General features: G+C 33.1%; 2 protein-coding genes across 2 annotated transcripts; one reads left to right on the top strand and one right to left on the bottom strand.

Moving 5' to 3' along the window:
- Positions 1-2,032: 2,032 nt before the first annotated feature.
- Positions 2,033-3,164, top strand: LOC105774226 (uncharacterized). The gene has a single exon (XM_012596628.2). The coding sequence runs from the start codon at positions 2,198-2,200 to the stop codon at positions 3,014-3,016; it is 819 nt and encodes a 272-aa protein (XP_012452082.1). The 5' UTR covers positions 2,033-2,197; the 3' UTR covers positions 3,017-3,164.
- Positions 3,165-5,005: 1,841 nt separating this feature from the next.
- On the bottom strand, positions 5,006-7,876 carry LOC105774548 (uncharacterized). Its single transcript, XM_012597081.2, has 2 exons — positions 7,329-7,876; positions 5,006-5,674 (listed from the first exon to the last, which is right to left on the bottom strand). Exons 1-2 carry the CDS (start codon positions 7,599-7,601, stop codon positions 5,483-5,485), a joined length of 465 nt encoding a protein of 154 aa, XP_012452535.1. The 5' UTR covers positions 7,602-7,876; the 3' UTR covers positions 5,006-5,482.
- Between the last annotated feature and the right edge of the window lie 11,953 nt (positions 7,877-19,829).

Genomic DNA, 19,829 nt, shown 5'->3' on the forward strand with positions numbered 1-19,829 from the left:
CTATATATAAACTCTCTTAATAACCTATATTTAACCAACGTGGAATATAATCACCAACAATCCTTACATTACCAACAATTTATTGGACCTATGCAATGTACCACTTTCTTCCCCATCACTACTAGATAAACAGTAGCTCAAACCCAAGTATAAATGCAATGTACCAGTTTCTTCCTCATCACCTTCGCTTTTCATCCTTTCTTTCTCAAATACATCACACAGTATTAACTCAATCATGAGAGAGCGTGCGTTTTAGAGTACAAAATTCGATGCCATTAGCTGTTTTATCATGAAGAAGTAACCTACAAAAGACTAGTTGGAGAAGTGGAGATATTTAACTAAATATTTGGTCGGGGCTGGGGCTGGGGCGTGGGGTAGGTGGGTGGGATGGGTCACGTGTACTTTATTTATTTATTGCCATTTCACATGTGTAAAATGTGTTGATTGAAGATTGAGAGAATATGACACTATTTTGACGCCTCCTCCTTCTCCTTACATTACGATTTTAGAAAAATAACCATAATTTCACCCTTTTTTAATATTATGTGAGATGCAAATTACAATCTTTTTCTAAATAATAAAAAACCTACAATATTTTTACAAAGGCCTCTCACTCATGGCGTAGAGAGAATTGATGCGGCCAATGGTTTGGTCACTTCCCAAATGCCATTTTTCCTCTCTTTTTCTTGTTTTTTTTGCTCTTTGGTTTTGCTGAGGTTAGCCTTGTAACTGTCAAATTTTATTTAATTATTTTGTTACATTCGTGATTATTTTTTAATAATATTACCTTTAAAGTTGAAATCCACATTCTCTCAAACATCTACAATTTCTTGAAATCCACATTCTCTCAAACATCTACAATTTCTTCAATTATGCTATACTATACATGTTGGGATAACCATGAGGTTACATCCACCAATTAAAGCTTCAATTATTGCCTTTTGATTTTAATTTTACAATCATATGATAAAATTCCCAAACAATGGAAAATGAGTGTAAAAATTCTACATAATGTGAGTGTTCAAGGAAAATAATTACTTGGTTTGTGGCTTTATAAATAAAGGCTATCTTTTTATGTTGAGAAGGTTGGTTTTTCCTTTTGAAGTACATAATAGGAAAAGCTACTCATTGTTTTGTTTGGAATTGAATGAAAGACCAACAAAGCTTAAACCATTGGGCAGCAAAAATCGGATTGGGATGGATCAGTTATTGGTTCTTCACAAACCCAAGATGAATGGGGACCAAAATGGCCTCATATGATAAGACCCAAATGGAACATTTGTCTCATTTCAGCTTCTTGTCTTGTATATTTTACATCCAAGCTTGTTTGTTGCAAATTATGGGCTATATACCTTGTTGTTTGATAGTCCATCAAATTCAATATTTATAAAATTAAATAACTATAACCTAAATTGAAATAATGAGATTGGCTTCCCTATTGACTGTTGATACAGATGGCTAAAGACAAGTAGATGCGGTCACTGCTCATAAGCAGCATCTCTCTTTGTTTTTTAAGTGTAATCTACTTTTATCGCAAAATCTAAGGGTTGATTAGATGTGGCATATGCAACTTTACCAGTCCAAGATTCCATCATAGGTAGGGTCTCAAATTATTAGCCAAGGGCTAGTGTTTTTGTTCCAAATATTGAGACAATCTAAGAACTTTTTCCTAATCTTATTGATTATTTCATACGTTTCAGAACAGATCATTTCCATGTAAATCCATGAAAGTTGTGGGTCAAGTGTTCGACCACAAACCATAAACCCAATCACAACCGTTCAGTTAACCCTAATAGTGGTCCCACATAGACCGCCCATTCCGGTTAGATTTAGACATCACATGTACCGAGGGACTGTAAAAAGACATACCAATAATCCCCCCACCTCCTCTTCTAGACGACTAGAACATGCGCCGCTCCTTAAAAATTTGCACAAATCACGAGACATATGCCGCTCAAAGGGACTAGAATGAAAAACAACGAAAATATGAAGGTCATTTAGATAAATAGAAATATGTTGTCTAAAGAATAAAATGCACTCCATTGAGTTTACGCCTTCGTTATGGGGAGTGGAGACTTTCTCCATCGAGTCTAAAGCCGGGAAATACTTAATCTACTTACCAACAGATCATTGCTGAACTTAAAACTCAACAATGGCACTTTGTTTCTGAGTCAATCTGTAGATTCTATTTCCTCAAATGGGTTGCTGTGTAAGCACCAACACAGGTTCCCTTCGTGCAAAGGAATCACATTTGCAAGTGGGTGTTGAATCCAAAGCTCCACCACCTTCGGCTGAAGAAGAAACTGTGAAGGAAGTTTTATCTGAAACCCCAAAACCCAAAGCTCCCATCTTTACCCCACAACAAGGAGAGAGCAAGCAAACCCAGATTGAGAAACCGGTCTTTGTCAAGATCCAAGAGAAGGAAAGCCTCAATTTCAACGTCAAGACCAAACCAAAATCACCTGTCCTTGAAGAGTCAGCTTCGGAAGAGGTTTCCGAGATTTGCAGCGTGAGTTTAAGTGAAAGCCTTTCCACTGTTACTGATAGGAGAGATGAAGAAGATGAAGTGAGGCAGCTAAAGGTGTTCAGATCTGCGGCAAGGCCCGGGTCAAGGAACCGTGTCGTGGGTCGGAAGCTTGATCAATCACCTAACAAAAGAAATGGGGTCGTGAACGGGGGATCATCAGTGAGGTTGGTTCAAAGCAAGGGGGGATCCCCAGTGAAACGTGGGTCAAGACCCGATCCGCCAAGGAAGGATCCGGATGAGAGTTCAGGGAGGAGGTCAAGATCACCTGCGGTGAATAGAGCTGTAATGGGTCGGAGCTCGTCCGGAGGAAGGACCATTCATTCTCCTGGTAGGGTCCGACGTGACCCAGGAGAGCAACAACAACACGTTACTACAACTACCATGGAAGGGGAATGGCCAAGCAGCAATAATAATGGTGCTACAACGAGTGCTCCAAATGAATCACTTGAAAATCCTCTTGTCTCCCTTGAATGTTTCATCTTTCTTTAAGGTTTGGAGTTCATATATTGTAATTTCTCTTATTGTTTTTGTTTTGTTTGTGAATACTGATTCAATGCAAATGTCAATCCGGACTGCAATGCAATGGGAGATTTTGGTTGTATTTAAGAACGTATGAAATTGAATGCCTTTAACTTGACATGTTGGTGTGGAAAAACATGTGTTTTCTGCAAAATATGATTCAATTTGGTACAAAATGATTGCTCCTTTTCCATCTTTCTTTATCCAAGAACTTGAGGCTTCTATTGGGTTTTTGGTTTGATTAAAGGAGTTCACATTGAGACAACTTTAAGAACAAAAAAGTTTTTATCTTTAGAGATTAATCGTATGGTTGAGATGCGTAATTATGTCTTTGAAACTAGATCTTGAGCTGGCTACTACTATACCTGGAACTCCTTGTAGGATTCTCACAAAGACCAGACCATGAGGAGAATGCATGGGTTCTTCATGCAGCTAGCCCCCATATAGGTTGGTTTACGGTGGATTACTCATTAGCACCATGGTTGAAGGTTAATTTTTAAGTATTTATTTACGAGATTAGTGGCAATATCATATCTTTGGCTTTTTTTTTCTTTTCTAAAAAAATTGTTTACGGAACAAATATTTTAAATTTATAAAAGTGTTCATATATTTTAAAATAGTCAAATAAGGGTTTATCTTTTTTAAAGTGCTTAAATAAGGGGCAAATCTTTTCAAAAGTGCTCACATAAAATTTTATCAAATGTTGTATATCAAGTTTTAAATTATGTTATGATTGTTAACATTCATCTAATTTTTTTACAAATGGAGCTGAAAAACTCTAATTTAACACCTCTAAACTCTATTTTGAACGTTTACCCATATTTTTTTTCTGAAATAATGAGAGAAAGAGCAGCATGGTTGGCACACACTCAGCTTTAAGTATTCTATGATTTTAAAAGGAACACAAATGGAAAATGGAGAAATAAAGAAAGAAATGAAGATTTTGGAGAATGGAAGAGGGGGGAATCATATTTGTAGAGGTTTGAAGATGAAGGACAGTAGGAGTGGTCCAATATTTTAATGTTCAACTGGTTAATGGAATATGTTATTGGACGCTCTTTACAAAAAGGAATAATGGGGGAAAGAAGATGAGATATATCAGTTATTTTGGACTGTTGCTTTAGCTTTTTTCTATGGTCGTCTCTTTTCCATAGGCAAAGACAAAAATATGGAAGTTCAAAAGTTGAAAATATTTCAACCAAAATGGCTTTAGCTTTTGTTTCCATTACAAAGATGATTTTGAAGCTACTTGAGTGTTTTTAACTTGGCTTCTTATATCAGAACTAGATGGATTTCTCTCATGCAACGGCCATTTTTTTTTAAAGGAGAAACTTACTGCACCATGCAAAACAAAAGGATAAGCTAAGGCATGCATACATATTTTGGATTCATATTCTTTGTAAGGTTGTATACTTCGTGCTCTTCTCTATTTATCTTGGCTTCATCTTCATTCCCAAAGTAGTTTAGAATTGTTGTTAAGAAAAGCATGAGAGTTTATGTTTAAAAAAGGATGATAAATCTCAAAATTATACGTGATTTTTACGCTTGAAATTTGGTTTGATCTAATTCTCACAAATTAGTAACACAATTATTGATATATTATCATATATATATATATTTACTATTATATTTATTCAATATAAAAATAAATTACTGTATTTACTTTTTAAAATATGTATCATTGAATCAAAATTAAAGTTTTATATGTATAACTACAACAAATTATAATTCATATATAATTTTAAAATTTGACATTACTTTTGATAAAATGTTATAAAAAATTGAAATTTCATTATATATTAAAATACAAAGATATTAAAATCATTTCATCTAAAAATATTCAACTTTCAAAAGTCAAGCATCATTTTTTTTTGCTTGGTTTGATAAACCATGATTTTAAGTTTTAACAATAAAAGTAAAATGTTTTACTGTGATGGTAAAAAAATATACCAGCAGTAATGGTAAAAAAAATGGAAAACATAGGTTTCTCCAGCATTCTTTGACAATGATGGGGCTATAGATAAATTCCAGGCCTTAGTAGATTGCAGTTTCTTCAGTTTTCTTTACTCACATTTACAAATAATTCAACCCTTGCCAGTAATTTGATAAATGCTGCACATGGAGGTTCAACTTCACTGTTCTATATTAATTTTCCATCCAGCTGCAGCAAACTGCTTCCCATACTCTCAATCAACTACATAATATACCTCAATTTTTTTTTTTTACATTTATAATTTGGATCCATTTGATGGCAATCCAGACCATCTTTAGTCACTATCTCAGAAAAATGTTGAACATGGAATGGTGGAAATCAGCAGCAAAGGCGATGCAAGTATGAACGGACTTTACGGTCTTCCTTTGTTCCTAGGAAACCTACTGCTTGAGGGTAATCATGCTCATCGTTTTGGGTAGCATGTGCATCCCAACTTCGTAAATTTAGTTTTCTTCTACTGCACTTACATGAATGTTCCCGGAGGAGTTTGCAACAGGATTGCCAGATGTGTAGTGTTGATGTTGAACCAATGACGAACATTCCGGGGGACAGGGGACTGGAGCTGGGTGTGCAATGAAAGTAGGAATCTCATCCCCAGGCATTAATACGGAAACTCCATTGGTGTACACCGTCATCTGCACAGAGTAATGATCTTTATATAACCTTCCAATCCAGATTAAGAATGCTTTTTCCAGGAAATTAAAAGAGCATTGTATGTCACATTAGCAAAAACCAAATGAAGTGCTATATAATGACCTAGTTTCTAAGGTTCGACAAATTGATAAATCCAGAGCTGAAGATGGAACTTTTCTGGGCTTAAACGAGAGCAGTAGTAACTACAGAAACACCAAGAACAGCTTCTTCATTAACGCCACCAAGCAAATCCATCCAGCAGACAGCTTCCAAGAAAGAATCCTAGGTAAAGATGCATGGACTTTACTATCATACATCCACAAACTGACAGCCTACCTAGTTGTTAAGATAAATGTAGCAAATCACCTCTTGGTCGGGAAAAACAAACATATAGAAGAAAGGATAACAAGTGGACAAAACTCAAACTACTAATAATGCAGATTTGATGTTTTTAATTGCCTCAACTAATAGTAGAACTACAAACTTTAGTTATTTGAATCAGACAACATCAACCATAAGACTATAAGAACAAAGAAGAGCCTTATAGTTCACTAATCAATTTCTCAAATTGACAAAAGAATTTTGGTAATAAATTACACAATATGTTATGACTGTACTAAATTGGTTTCAAATTCTATGCTGTAGTATCGAATGCTTTTCCAAAAATTGACGTTAGGCAGGACAAGTTGCTTACATCAACTAAAATCTATCTTGTCTGTTGATGTAGAGGCAGTTTCCTAACATATTCGGCCCTCGAATGCAACTAACTATTAACTTCCAAACCTAAACTCTACATTTTCAGTGTCCCCCAATAGGCTCCATTCAAAACACTACCTGGGACATCATGTCTGAAACTTGCAAGGTGCTAACTATCGTGTGAATTGATTTAGACCTATCGCCAACAGGATTCCATGGACATTCTAACATGCCATAGAGGCCTACATTAAACCATTTAGAAGATTTTGAACCGGCTTCTAATTAAACTTAATTTCACAGCAGAGAGACTAGATATTAGCATTGTGTCACTTAGGGGAAGGCTAGAAATAGTAGGTTGGTGAGCCTAGTATCTGCATCAAAATCCATGGAACACAGTAGAGTAGTCTACATGTGTAGCATGCTGAAGGACCAGTCCTGGGATACCTTCGGGAAAAGTTTAATAGTTTAATCTAAACTGAGACAGTTCGTCTAAATTGCCCTTAATCTACCATAATTGAAGTGCATCACACATAATATCATTATCCACAGACTGTATGGGTCAATTATCATATTGACGCTAAAATAGAGCACCATAAGAGCTGAAAATAAGAAGACAATCAACTGAAGTTTGTGTCCACCATGGTTGACCATTTGTTCCCAATCCGAGATGCTAGCAGACCATTCACTTGTCATAAAGGTCATTGCCTAAACGATCACAAATATAACAACAACACTGTTTTGACCGGCTCCAAAAACAGATCAAACTTTCGAATAAAAGATGCAAAGTTACAAATGCAGGAAAGATGGAAACTTTAAGCTACTGAGATGCGTTATGTCATGAGGCATCAAATTGACAGAAAATTAAGATCTCATTGGCTAACTCTAGAGTTCTAATCTAATTCTAACTTTTTAACAAAATTAAAGAAATCCCAGATGTAGAAACAGAAGGGGGTGACTCACATTTGGTGATGGGTGCCTGAGCTTGCCATTGAAACTAAGCTGAGATTCAAGGTCACCATAATTAGGACCAGTAGGTGAAGAGTTAGGTCTGAGAAAGCGTTCAAAGATGGCCATCACTAAGAACATAGAGATGAGAATGGCAGTAGCAACAAAACCAAAGGACACCGCGTTAACAGAATTGTCAAATTGTCTCCAGTGGTCCTCCCCTCTTTGTATATTCAATGGAGCTCCTATCGGTGACCAACTATACAAGTAGCTTTCTTCTTGTCCCATTTTTTCAGCAGTGGGTGCAAAAAAAAAAACAGAAGTAGTAGCGCCTTACTCAACTCTCATCCCATAGCTCTTCATGTGAGTGAGAGAAAGCAAGGGTTCTTTTTATAGTGTTAAAGTTACGGCAGTACATAAAAGCTTTTACACCAGTACCAAAGCTTCTTGGAGTAGTTTAAACAGGTCAGGTTAGAGGGTTTGCAAGAGAGCAGACAGGGAGACAGAGAGAAGCACGTGGGCTATCTTTACGTGAAGAGGTGAAAAATAGGACTTTGGAATTTGGAGATGGTTTTTCTACCTCTTTTACTACCAGTGATTTTTAAAAAAAAAATAAAAAGTTGGTGGTGGAAGAACAAACAAAATTCTGGGTATTTGCAAATTAACTGAGAGGCAAATTAAAGTGTCGGAATAGACTTATCATGTCTTCTTCTCTTTTGCCCTCATGTAATCACAATTTACAAGGTCCAAGACTTGGAAGGTTTCAGAATTTACTCTTTTTTTTTAACTTAGGAGCCAAGGTGCCAAGAGAACCTTAGTTGTGTTTTTTTACCTGCTTGCTTTATTGCCACAACCTTCCATTTTAATTGCTAAACCAGGTAGTCTTTTCAACTTTGAAATCCCCATTTATTAACCTAAGCAGGGGAGTACATGGAGGGGCAATTGTGAAAATAGTTGAAGGATTTTGACAGGAGAAGTTGAAGAATGACAGATTCCAAAGCAAAGAAATTGCAGTGATACATACACACAAAAAGAAATAGGAAACGAAGTACCGCAACAAGAGAACTGATACAAAATCATAAAAACAAAAAAGTTATCATCATCCATCAGTTTCTTTCTTTCTTCTTCAATCTTGAATAGGGCAACTCAGAGACAGTGGTCCCCCGGTCAGGACCCTCAACGTTACATGCTTTGTGCCGTGATATTTATGTGGCATTACACATCATTTGCTCACAGCTCCTCCTTGGTGAATCCTCTTCCTAAAAGCATGATATAAAATCGGGATTCATTTCTCTTGCGATTCTTTTTAGTATAATACACAATTATTTAATCATAATCAAGAATTATGTAAGCCTTTTTGGGTTAATTCCATCAAATGCCCAGAAAACTATATATTTAAAGATGTATTAAAAGGCACAGGCGTTAGAGCCAACAGCAAAAACCAATGCAAGGCCCCCTTCAAGTTTGCCTATAAAGGAAGGTGCAGTGGCATCTTCATTCCACAGTGAGTGGAGAGGGCTGTTCCGGTTCCTAAATAGGTAGCCTACTATTCCACGAGACCCATTTTTTCATTAATACTCCACATGCACCATGCCGGGGCATACCCATCTTCCTTGAAGGCGTGGAGGTTGGAATGGAACCGGACCTTATGGCCCCTATTTCTGCCTTCTTCGCACGTGTCACTAGAATGACAATGCAATGGTTATTTGTTTATCATGATTTTGATTCGATTTTTTTAGTTACGCACAAACTTTTGATATATATATTTAAAAATAGAACAAGATTGCATTAAACTACCCAAAAATACAATATAAACTATCCCTAAAGGCATTTGCCATCAAAAGAGGGGGAAAGGCTTGAAGGGCACATTACAAATGAATAAAAGATCATGTTCGGAATTAACATTCAAAACAGAGAAATTAAAACTATTTCCCAGGTGAGTAAGGGCATCTATACATCTATTTTTCTCTCAAAGGACATTCTTCAATGTTTTTCCTTCCAGTATTGATAAGAGTGCCTTGCAATCGGAGACAACCGTATATAGCAGCATATTATGAATTGATACATTATAAATAAGACTAATAACAACGGTAGCATCGATCTCAATTTCCAAGTTTTGCAAATTCGGTCTCATGGCAAGTTAAAGACCATCTCTAAGTCCCTAAAGTTTTTGATGCGATCCTGGCCATATCATGTTTTGAAACAATTCGACAATATCAGAATTGGCCCAAACTCGAGGGGCCCAAGTGCAAAATGAAACTTTTAGTTCCAATTTGTTAATTTAGTTGCTGGAATAAGGACTTTGATTTATTTATTTTAGTAACTTCAGTTATTATAATATGAGTCTTAAATTATGTCTTGTTTATTAAATGCATTTTTAATTAATGTCTTGCATTATTGATCTACATCATTTAATTATGACATGCATTTTGTGTTCGCATTTAATAAAGTCATGCATTATGTAACTCCCATGTTAATTAAAGTTTGCATCTGTCAATGAAATCATGCATTAAGTAATTCATTGTTCATTTAGTTTACATCTTAATTAAAACCAAGTATTTAAGCATCTTAGTTGTTAAATATGTTTGAGTTTGTTTATATTAGTATGTTATTTAATTTGGTTGTTATTTTTTTAATACTTAAGTTATAGTGTGTTTAATTTTTCTTAAATAAATTGATTGTGTGATTGTTGCAGGAAAGTCCAAAAGGCTGGTCACATAACTACAATAGGGCTGTTCGTTTGCCAAGAAGAATCAAATGCTATCACATTCAATTGGCTGTCCAGTTTTGGCATAAAAGAGTGTGCATTTGGTCACTTAATTGCTGGTGCATATTTGGAACGTTTTTGGGGGATATTGAAGCACTCAAAGCTCATTATGGTGACTTTTCAAATGGACCAAGAGTGACTCTTCAAGTCTGATCGGTTTCATGTAGTCAAAGTTAGTTATGGTGCTAATTAAGAGATGAATACACAAGCATTAAGGCATTTGGTTAAGGGAAAATGAAGGGACATTAAGTAGCACATTTAATGGACCATTAAGCCTTCATCAAGTGAACAGGCATGACTTTTCAGTTATGCATGAATCAAGTGAAAAGACATGACTCTTTGGCTGCCCATTAAGAGTTATAATCGAATTTTAATATTTTGTTAATAGCTAAAATGAATGTTGAATTTGAATAGTCATAATAATGCCTATAAATAGTTTGTAAGAAAACATTGTTTAGAACGAATTTTTGCTAAATTTTTATGAAATATTTTGAAACTTGTAAGTATTCCAAATCTCCTTGTTCTCTTTGGGACTGATCTGACTTATCAAGCTAGGCTTGTGGCGTCTTTTCTTTCCTTTGATATCCGAACTTATAACTTCAAGTGTGGCGTTAGCTATACCTTTGGTTCCTATCTCGTTAGATAATGGGTCAAGGTTTATTTACTGATTTCGCTATACCTTTAGTTGCTTTCTTGTTAGATAGTGGGTCAAGGTTTATTTGCTGATTTCATTTTTTTCATTATCCATTTAAGTGCTTGTAAGTCTTGGGTAAAAAATTTCTATATTGTTGGTTCAGCCTTTGCCTTATCCAAATTTCCTCGATCCATCTTTCAAACTCTTTGAACTCTTGTTTGAGCCTATTTTCTATCCGTTTTCAGACTTTCTTGAAACGAAGCATAACTTACTCAATTTCTCGATCGAGTAAACTATTACGACTCGAAACAACATCAACCGAGTTCGTATCAGTTTTGCTTCTAAGCTATTGGCATGAGGGATGTGTCAATAAGACCTTATGAGCCATTACTCGTTTTCATCTTTAATGATAGGTCCAATACTCGCCTTCTAGGGATAGTTAATAGTGAGCCATCTGAATTTAATTTGTCACTCCCTTTTCTAAAGGCTTTCCAACATAATTTTATCAAGATTGGTGTAAAAGGTTCCCTTGTCTTAGCCACAAGTGTAAGGAAAACAATAGCATGTTCAAGGGTGCAAGGAAAGATGTCCATGTTAGCATACTTGGAGTGAAAGATGATATTGTTTCAAGTATTCCAGTTTTCCAAGAGAAAATAAGCAAAGACAATATTTCATGGAAGTGGTGGCTTTCTAAACCATGTTTTATGGAGAACATAATTTGAAAAGCAAATTATTCTAATCCCCATTTTAATAAGAGTAATGTTCCCTGAGTTCCATAGCTTTTTCCACCTAAGTGTTAGAGTATGCCCAAAGATCAATCATGAGATGGTTGTAATAACTTACTTGATTTATCATGTTTATTAATATAAGGCGTTACCATTATTATTTCAGTTTCTTTTCTATGTGTATAAATAAACTGTTTTATAATAATGTCCTGAGAATAATATGATTATTCTTAAAAGGTCCTTAGTCATGTATTATTGTTGGATAGGACAACAATAATGCATTAAGACTAACATGTAGTTGATTGATGATAAAGAGTTGTTATTGATATGGAATGTCAAAATCGATGCATGAATATGTGTGTTAGAGAACAACATATTGGACTGACCCGTTATGAGTATGTTTCTTGGATTATTATGTAATTGTCACAACATTACTCATAGTGATTAATATGTATATGATCCTCGGACTTGAGATCATCATAATCCCAACATCGTGAGTTGTATATTTTGATACAATCAAGCGTACATCAGAATCGGTTGTTCTATAAAGGCTGATGTTGGTTATACCACGATCTATGTAGAGGGATATGGTTGATCGATATAGGATAAGTCCCTCCTACATAATGGGGGTAATATCTTAGGTCACTTGATTGAGTGAGACTAGAAATGCATGGCCATGCTCAAATAAGCTGATATGAGATGTCATACTTATTTGTATATCATAGTCTACTTAAGATATCAAGGAGCACGGAATGGACTATGCAAGTGTGACTATTCCATGACTTGTGTCCAATCCAGAGATAAAGGACTTAAGGATTATTGCATGAAAGGTTAATCATAAAAAGGTTATGTTGAATCATGATTTCTTGTGACTTAGGTAGCAATGATGCATTGTTAGGTGCCACTCATTGTTTGTAACATTGGAATTGTTCTAGTATTACTGCTAACGTTACAAGAACCTATAGGGTCACACCCTATACTTGAAATGAACGGAATAAAACATAGTTGGTATTGTGTTTGGTTGTCGCTTGAATTAAATTAATTATAGAATTAATTTAATTGGGTAATCAAATATCGAACACATTATGTACAAGGTTGTTGTACGCATAATGAGAACATGAATTTGGTTAGTATATAAATTCAAATAAATATATAGTTTACTGAAATCATTATTATAATTAATGTAATTATAATTTTCAGTTTAAAACATTGTTATATTTATTTAATTTCTAGAAACCCTAAAAATAGATATAAAAATCCCGTTTTTTCTTTGCTTGGGGTCTAGTAGCCGTCAAAGCAAAGTCTTTTCCAAAAAAAATAGTTTTAGGGATTCCTTCCGTTCATTGTGAACTGGGTGGATTACGTAGAGGCCGGAGTCACGATAGATTGCGGCTTGGTTCGATAGTAGATCAGATTACTCGCTGCTGAGGCGTTGCTGTCTACTCAGAATAAATATTTGGTGATTTCGAAACCTTTATTTCACCTCGATTCATTCCTCACACATGGATCCATGGTTAGGATCGCTGAATGTTTTATTTTTCGCTACGCCGTAGGGGTGCCGGCATTCCAACACTAAGTTCACTAATTGGACATTAGCGGAGGAGATATTTAATGCCTTCTTGGTGACTATTGCATAGAGGGCACGTCACATCAATAAACATAACCTTATCCTTCAACCGTGACTTAGTTGAGAGGATTTGAAGGTTACACTTCCATAAAAAGATCTTTAACTTAAGGGGAAGGTTCAATTTCCAAATAGATTTCCAAACACGTTGGTCACATTCGTCGCCATTAAGTATCCTATTATCAACAAGGTCATAGGTACTTTTGATACCTTGTGGTTGGTTGTTAATATGGTTAAGTTGATGCATGTTTTAATGATAAAATTGGTAAGTGATGGTATAGTTACAATGTGGTCAAGTTAGGTTATGCTTTGAGATAGAAATGAGCTAGTTGGGTATGAATCTAGATAGAGTGATAGGTCTTCGACGAGCTTTCAAATCGGTCGAGCTTTTGATAATCTATAAAATATAGGAAAGAAAACTACGTAAGCATATAATGCTTAGTAAGTTCGTAAAACATGAACACAACTTACCATTTCATTGTATAACATTAAAATTAAGCATAATATAATCCAACAACAAGCTTGACACAAGCCTAAGCATCAACAATAACACATGTTAGTGCTTTAACACATAACTCAATTAAACTATCACATGGTAAGATAAATTTACATGAACATAGTACCATTGAATTCATACTTTCCAAAAGCATAAATATGCATACATTGAACATTTCCATTTCATACCTTTCCATAGGTTCATAACATAGCTGGTTGGAACACTTACCATTCCTTCCCTTTACTTTCCTGTTGAACCATTTAGAATAATATCGGATACGCGAGAAAGCTCACAGAAAGTGTGCTAAACATATGGTCGAAACTATTCCTTTTCCCTTTCCTTTACATTGTTGCTTACTTGAGATATAAAATGGGTCTGCTCACATAAGCTGACGGTCAAAATTTAAGCTACAAGATGCTGCTCACACAAGCTGACGAGCATCCGCAACAAATGCAGGACCTCAGCCATTGGTAGGATATTCAAGACCAGCACCAGAAACATGGTAACCCTAATGACATGTCATTTGTATCCTATATATTCCTAAGGTTCAAACGGGGCTCGATAATCATCAAAACGTCGTTGGATTTCCATCGTTCGTTTACATGATAAATAGCACTATAGCATATATATCAAAATAACATTAAAACGTTATTTAAAGATACGAACTTACCTCGATTATAAAGACGTCGAAACAATATCAACTAATCTGAGGCTTTAGCTTTTCCTCGATATAGATCCGTATAAGGTTTATCTTGATCTAAATAATCAAATTCAGTGTATTTAACACTCATAATGTAACAGCCCGATTTCGACCCTAATCGTACATAGTGGTTTCGGGACCAGAAATCTGATTCAGAAAAATATTTTAATATTATTTTGTGTGTTTATTATGTGTGAATTTGATTGTATGAAATTTCCATGTTTAAATTTTATCGTTTGAATGACTGATTAAATAAAATGACTTAATCGCGTAAAATGAAAATTTAAGGGTCAGATCTAAAAGCATCCAATTGTTGTTGTCTTTTAAAAATGAGGGTTTTAAATGGTAATTAGGCCATTTAGATGTTAGTGGGTGGCAATAGTAAACATTGCCCTTATATTATATGTTTTGTTTATTTAATATTAAAGGTTACATTAGTAATATAATAAATAATATATGTTAAGTAAAACAAAAACAAATGTTCATTTCATCATCTTCCTTAGCCGAAATCAACAAAGAAGAAAAAGTTTTTTTTAGGGTTTGAAACTTTACTAGCTTGATTAAGGTATGAATTTGCTTCAATTTTTGATAATTTTTACGTTTTTGAGATCGTTGCTTCGAATACTATCCGACCCATGTTTGAATTTTTGATTTTGATGAATATTTTGAGTTATGCCATTGATGAACATTTGTGTTATGTGATGTTTTGTAACACCCCTAACCCGTATCCATCGTCGAATTAGGGTTACGAGGCATTACTGGAAAAAACACAACTCAATACAGACGTTTAGTAGAATTCAAGAATTTAACATTTATATGCAATTTGTTTGAATACAGGTTTAAATAAACTATTTCCAAATCAAAATATAAGCATTGTATATATATAATTTGAAATATATTAAGCTTAGTCAAATTTTAAATAAGTATAATTATAAATTCTACTTTAACCATTTAAAATAAAACATAACATTTCGATCCCGTTAACCATAAGAAAATAAGCCATTTTCGTATGGCTATTAATTATATATACAATACTTCAAAGTACGGCTTCCAAAATATTATCTAGCCTATACATGCCATAAGTTAAAATTTAAACATTTCAATACCAAGACAACAGATAGAGTGATGATCTTTGCTGACGATCCCCGAGCCTGTAGCTTTGTTTTTATCTATAAAACAAATGAACGTAAACAAACAAAGTAAGCTTTTATAGCTTAGTAAGTCTTTAGCATATCTATAATATATATAAAAGAATCATATAATTCCTTAAGTAAAGTATCGAGATCACAAATACCAAATATAATTACTATTCAAACATTGCTATCTTAAGTCATTTTGTTGATATCTAAAAGAATGAATATTTAATTAATACATATAAAGGAACATATGTATATTCATTATATGCATATAACCAAGTTATAAACATACTCACTAACTGCATATCTTGATTGCTAGTGTACTTATCGCTTGCACTTCATCGAATGCATTTATATTTATAATTATTAAAATATATATGCCAAAAGCATATATTTATACTTATCAACTACATGTGCCAAATGCACATATATACTTATAATCCACATATCTGAATACATACATATATATATCCAACAATTTCATAGCAACCAATATACGTACTTACTCACTAAACACAAAGATTCGAACATTTATGTGCTCATCACATACATAGAAACAAATGTTCATATATTTATCCATTACATATAACCAAAATCATATATATACCCAATGCATATAATCACTTAATTTAAATAGATTCACCGGCACTTAGTCTGTTAGACTTAAAGCCTGATTCAGATCACCGGCACTTAGCCTGCTAGGCTTATAACCTGATTCAGATCACCGGCACTTAGCCTGCTAGGTTTTAAAACCTGATTCAGTACACCGGCTTTTAGCCTGCTAGACTTATAGTCCGAAATATTTCATCGACATCAAGCCTGCTAGACATAAAGTCTGAATTATCTCACTGGCGATAAGCCTTCTGGGCACTGAGCCTGAAATCTCATTTCACATAATTTGTAACTCATATTCAAACTATATATGTATATAAAATCCATACATAAAAATTCAACCCAAAATTTATAACTTATATTCTTGAACCACATGGATATGTAAAGTTCAATCACCAAATCCAACATTAATATCTCAATGATTCAACCGAACACATTTATATATAACTTCATACTTTAGATACTACTACTAATATCATACTATTTAACTTATAACATACTATGTACATTTAACATTCGAATCTCACATATACCTATATAATTTCATATCCCATTTCAATACAAGAACTTATACATGTACATATATACATATTCGAATCTACATATATACATATATAATTTTATACTTACATTCAATACAAGTACTTATACTTGCATACACATGCATATTCAATTTAACATATACATATATAATTTCATACTTATACTCAATATAAGCAATTATACATATGTATACATGCTTATTCGATCCAAACATATACAAATATATTATACATATATAATTGTAACATCCTTACTTTTAATGAAATCCAAGAATTTATACTCATATATACATACCTATTCGAACCTCTTGTAAACATATATAACATTCAACATTAACTAAATTCAAAACTTATTCATGTATATACATATATATATCCGAACTTTATATATATAAATATAACATACATACTTTTAACTAAATTTCAAGAATTCATGCATGTATATACATATATTATCCACTATTAGTTCTATATTATTGAACTTTAAACAAACTTTAGCTAACATACATGTAATTTGCATCATTAATATCAACTTACCAAAGTCAATTCTTGTATTCGGCTATCAATAATAAAATTTAAAGTTTCATTCAAATTGAATATATTAAGTTTCAGCTTATCATATGTAAAATAAATATAATAAAAATATATTTAATTTAGATAACATTTAATTGCTAATTGACTTACCTCGGACAGTGAAAATCGAAGCCGGTAATTAATCGACGACTTTAATTTTTTCCTCGATCCAACTCCGATTTCTTTGGTTCTTGATCTAAATATATTCAAAACGAACTAGTTTAAGTATCATTCCATTCAATTTAGTCCAAAAACACATAAATGGGAAAATTACCATTTGCCCCCGACATTTTACACTTTTTGCAATTTAGTCCATTTTGCATAAAACAGAAAATACACAAAATTTAAACAATCCATGCTAGGGCCGAATATTCCAAATTTTCATAAAAGTCCTCATATTTCATTTATTTCACATTTTAGTCCCTCAAAAATTTATTTTCACAATTTAGCCCTAATTACACAATTTCACCAAAAATTCAAAGACAAAACATGTTAATCTTTCACATATCTTTCATATTTCATCATCAACTATCACAAAGCTGAAGCATTCATCAATGACATATCTCAAAATCACCATCAAATTATAAAATTAAAGCATGGGCTAGCTAGAACATGAAGCAACGATATCAAAAACATAGAAATTATCAAAATTCGATAAAAAACTAACCTGGATTCAAGCTCCCAAAAATGGCCGAATGTTCAAGCTTTTAAACCCTTTTTTTCTTTTCAATAATCGTGAAGAAGAAGATGAACATTATTCATCTTTTTATGATTTATTTTATTATAAAGTTATAATTTACCTAATTACTATATTAACCTTCTAATAATAATAATGTATAACATATATCTTAAGGTTAATTTTGTCTAATGCCACCCACTAACTAACTTTTGGTCTTATTGCATCATAAATCCTCCCATTTAAAAAGACAACAACAATTAGATGCTTTTAGATTTAACCTCTAATTTTTCATTTTACGCGATTAAGCCCTTTTATTAAATCGGACACTTAAACGATGAAATTAAAACACGAAAATTTCACACAATCAAATTCATACATAATAAACACACAAAATAATATTAAAATATTTTTTTGACTCAGATTTGTGGTCCCGAAACCACTATGTCCGATTAGGATTAGAATTGGGCTGTTACATGTTTGATGATGAATAATGAAAGATATGTTTTAGATTAATATGTTTTGTATTAGAATTTTTGATGAAATTGAGTAAATAGGGTTAAATTGTAAAAATAATATTTTGAGGGGTTAAAGTGTGAAATAAATGAAATGTGTGGGCTTGTATAAAGACAAGGAACAATCGGCCCTACCATAGTGTGTGTAAATTTTGTGTATTTTGTGTTTTATGCAATAGGAACTAAATTGCAAAAAAGTGTAAATGTTAGGGGCAAAATGGTAATTTTCCCATTTAGGTTTTTTGGACTAAATTGAATAGAATTATATTTAAACTAGTTACTTTGAATATATCTAGATCAAGAACAAAAGAAATCGGAGCTGGATAGAGGAAAAACCAAAATCGTCGATTAATCGCCCTATTCCGATTTTCACTGTCCGAGGTAAGTCTAATAGCAAATAAACATCATTACATTAGTATATATATGGTCTATAAACAAAAATATAATGGTATGAATTGTATAAAAATGTTAGTTTAATGTATATATATATGTTTTGAATTTTATAAGTTAAAATAGAATGTATGAATTGTATATATATGTGTGTGTTAGTCAATGTATGTTTCTAGTTTTATAAGTTGAAATAAATTGAATAAATTATTTATATATTTAGCGAATATATATGCTGAGTTTTGTAAGTTGAATGAAATTTTATGAATTACATATATGTTAGCCGAATGTATGTATTGAATTGATAGGTTGAAATTAATCATATGAGTTATATGTATGTTATCCAATGTATGCTTTATGATCTATAATTTGAAGCTAATAGTATAAAAATATATAGATAATAACCGAATGCATGTATTGAGTTCTATGAGCTGAATTTAATGGTATGAACTATAGATATGTTATTCTAATGTATGTTTGCTATGAAGATTGGAATATAATTCGATTTTTGTTAAGATACGATTATTGAGAAGATTTATATGAGATATAAAGAATATCTAGATTTTCTTACAAATAATTTTGTGAAAGACCAATTTCATATCCGTGGTATTCAGGCTCGATGCCTAACAGGTTTAATGCCGGTGAATTATTTCAGACTTTATGTCTAGCAGGCTTTAGCAGGCTTAATGCCGGTGAATTATTTTAAACTTTATGACTAGCAGGCTTTATGCCGGTGTACTAAAGAAGGCTTTAGACCTAACAGGCTTCGTGTCGGTGTGTCATTTCAAGATATGTGCTTAGGAATTTCTATGTAAATGTGATATCAAATGGGATTGTGAAGTATATTAATCAGGTATGTGTTATGTCATATCTTATTTGATGATTAGGTAAGTACATTTGGTCGTTTATATATAACAAAAAGATACTTATATGTGTATATGTATTTGATAATTATATTCGGCATTATGCTAATGATAGGTATAAGTTTGAAAGTTTATATAATGTTAAATAGTTATGACTAAAATGTCTTGAGATTAATGAATGTTTTGATAATGTTTATATGTTGTATTTTAGCTTTAATAAAGTTACCTAAGAAATTATATCATCCAATAATATATATGTTTTGCTA

Source organism: Gossypium raimondii, chromosome 6 (genome assembly GCF_025698545.1).
Source record: "Gossypium raimondii isolate GPD5lz chromosome 6, ASM2569854v1, whole genome shotgun sequence".
Classification (NCBI taxonomy): domain Eukaryota; kingdom Viridiplantae; phylum Streptophyta; class Magnoliopsida; order Malvales; family Malvaceae; genus Gossypium; species Gossypium raimondii.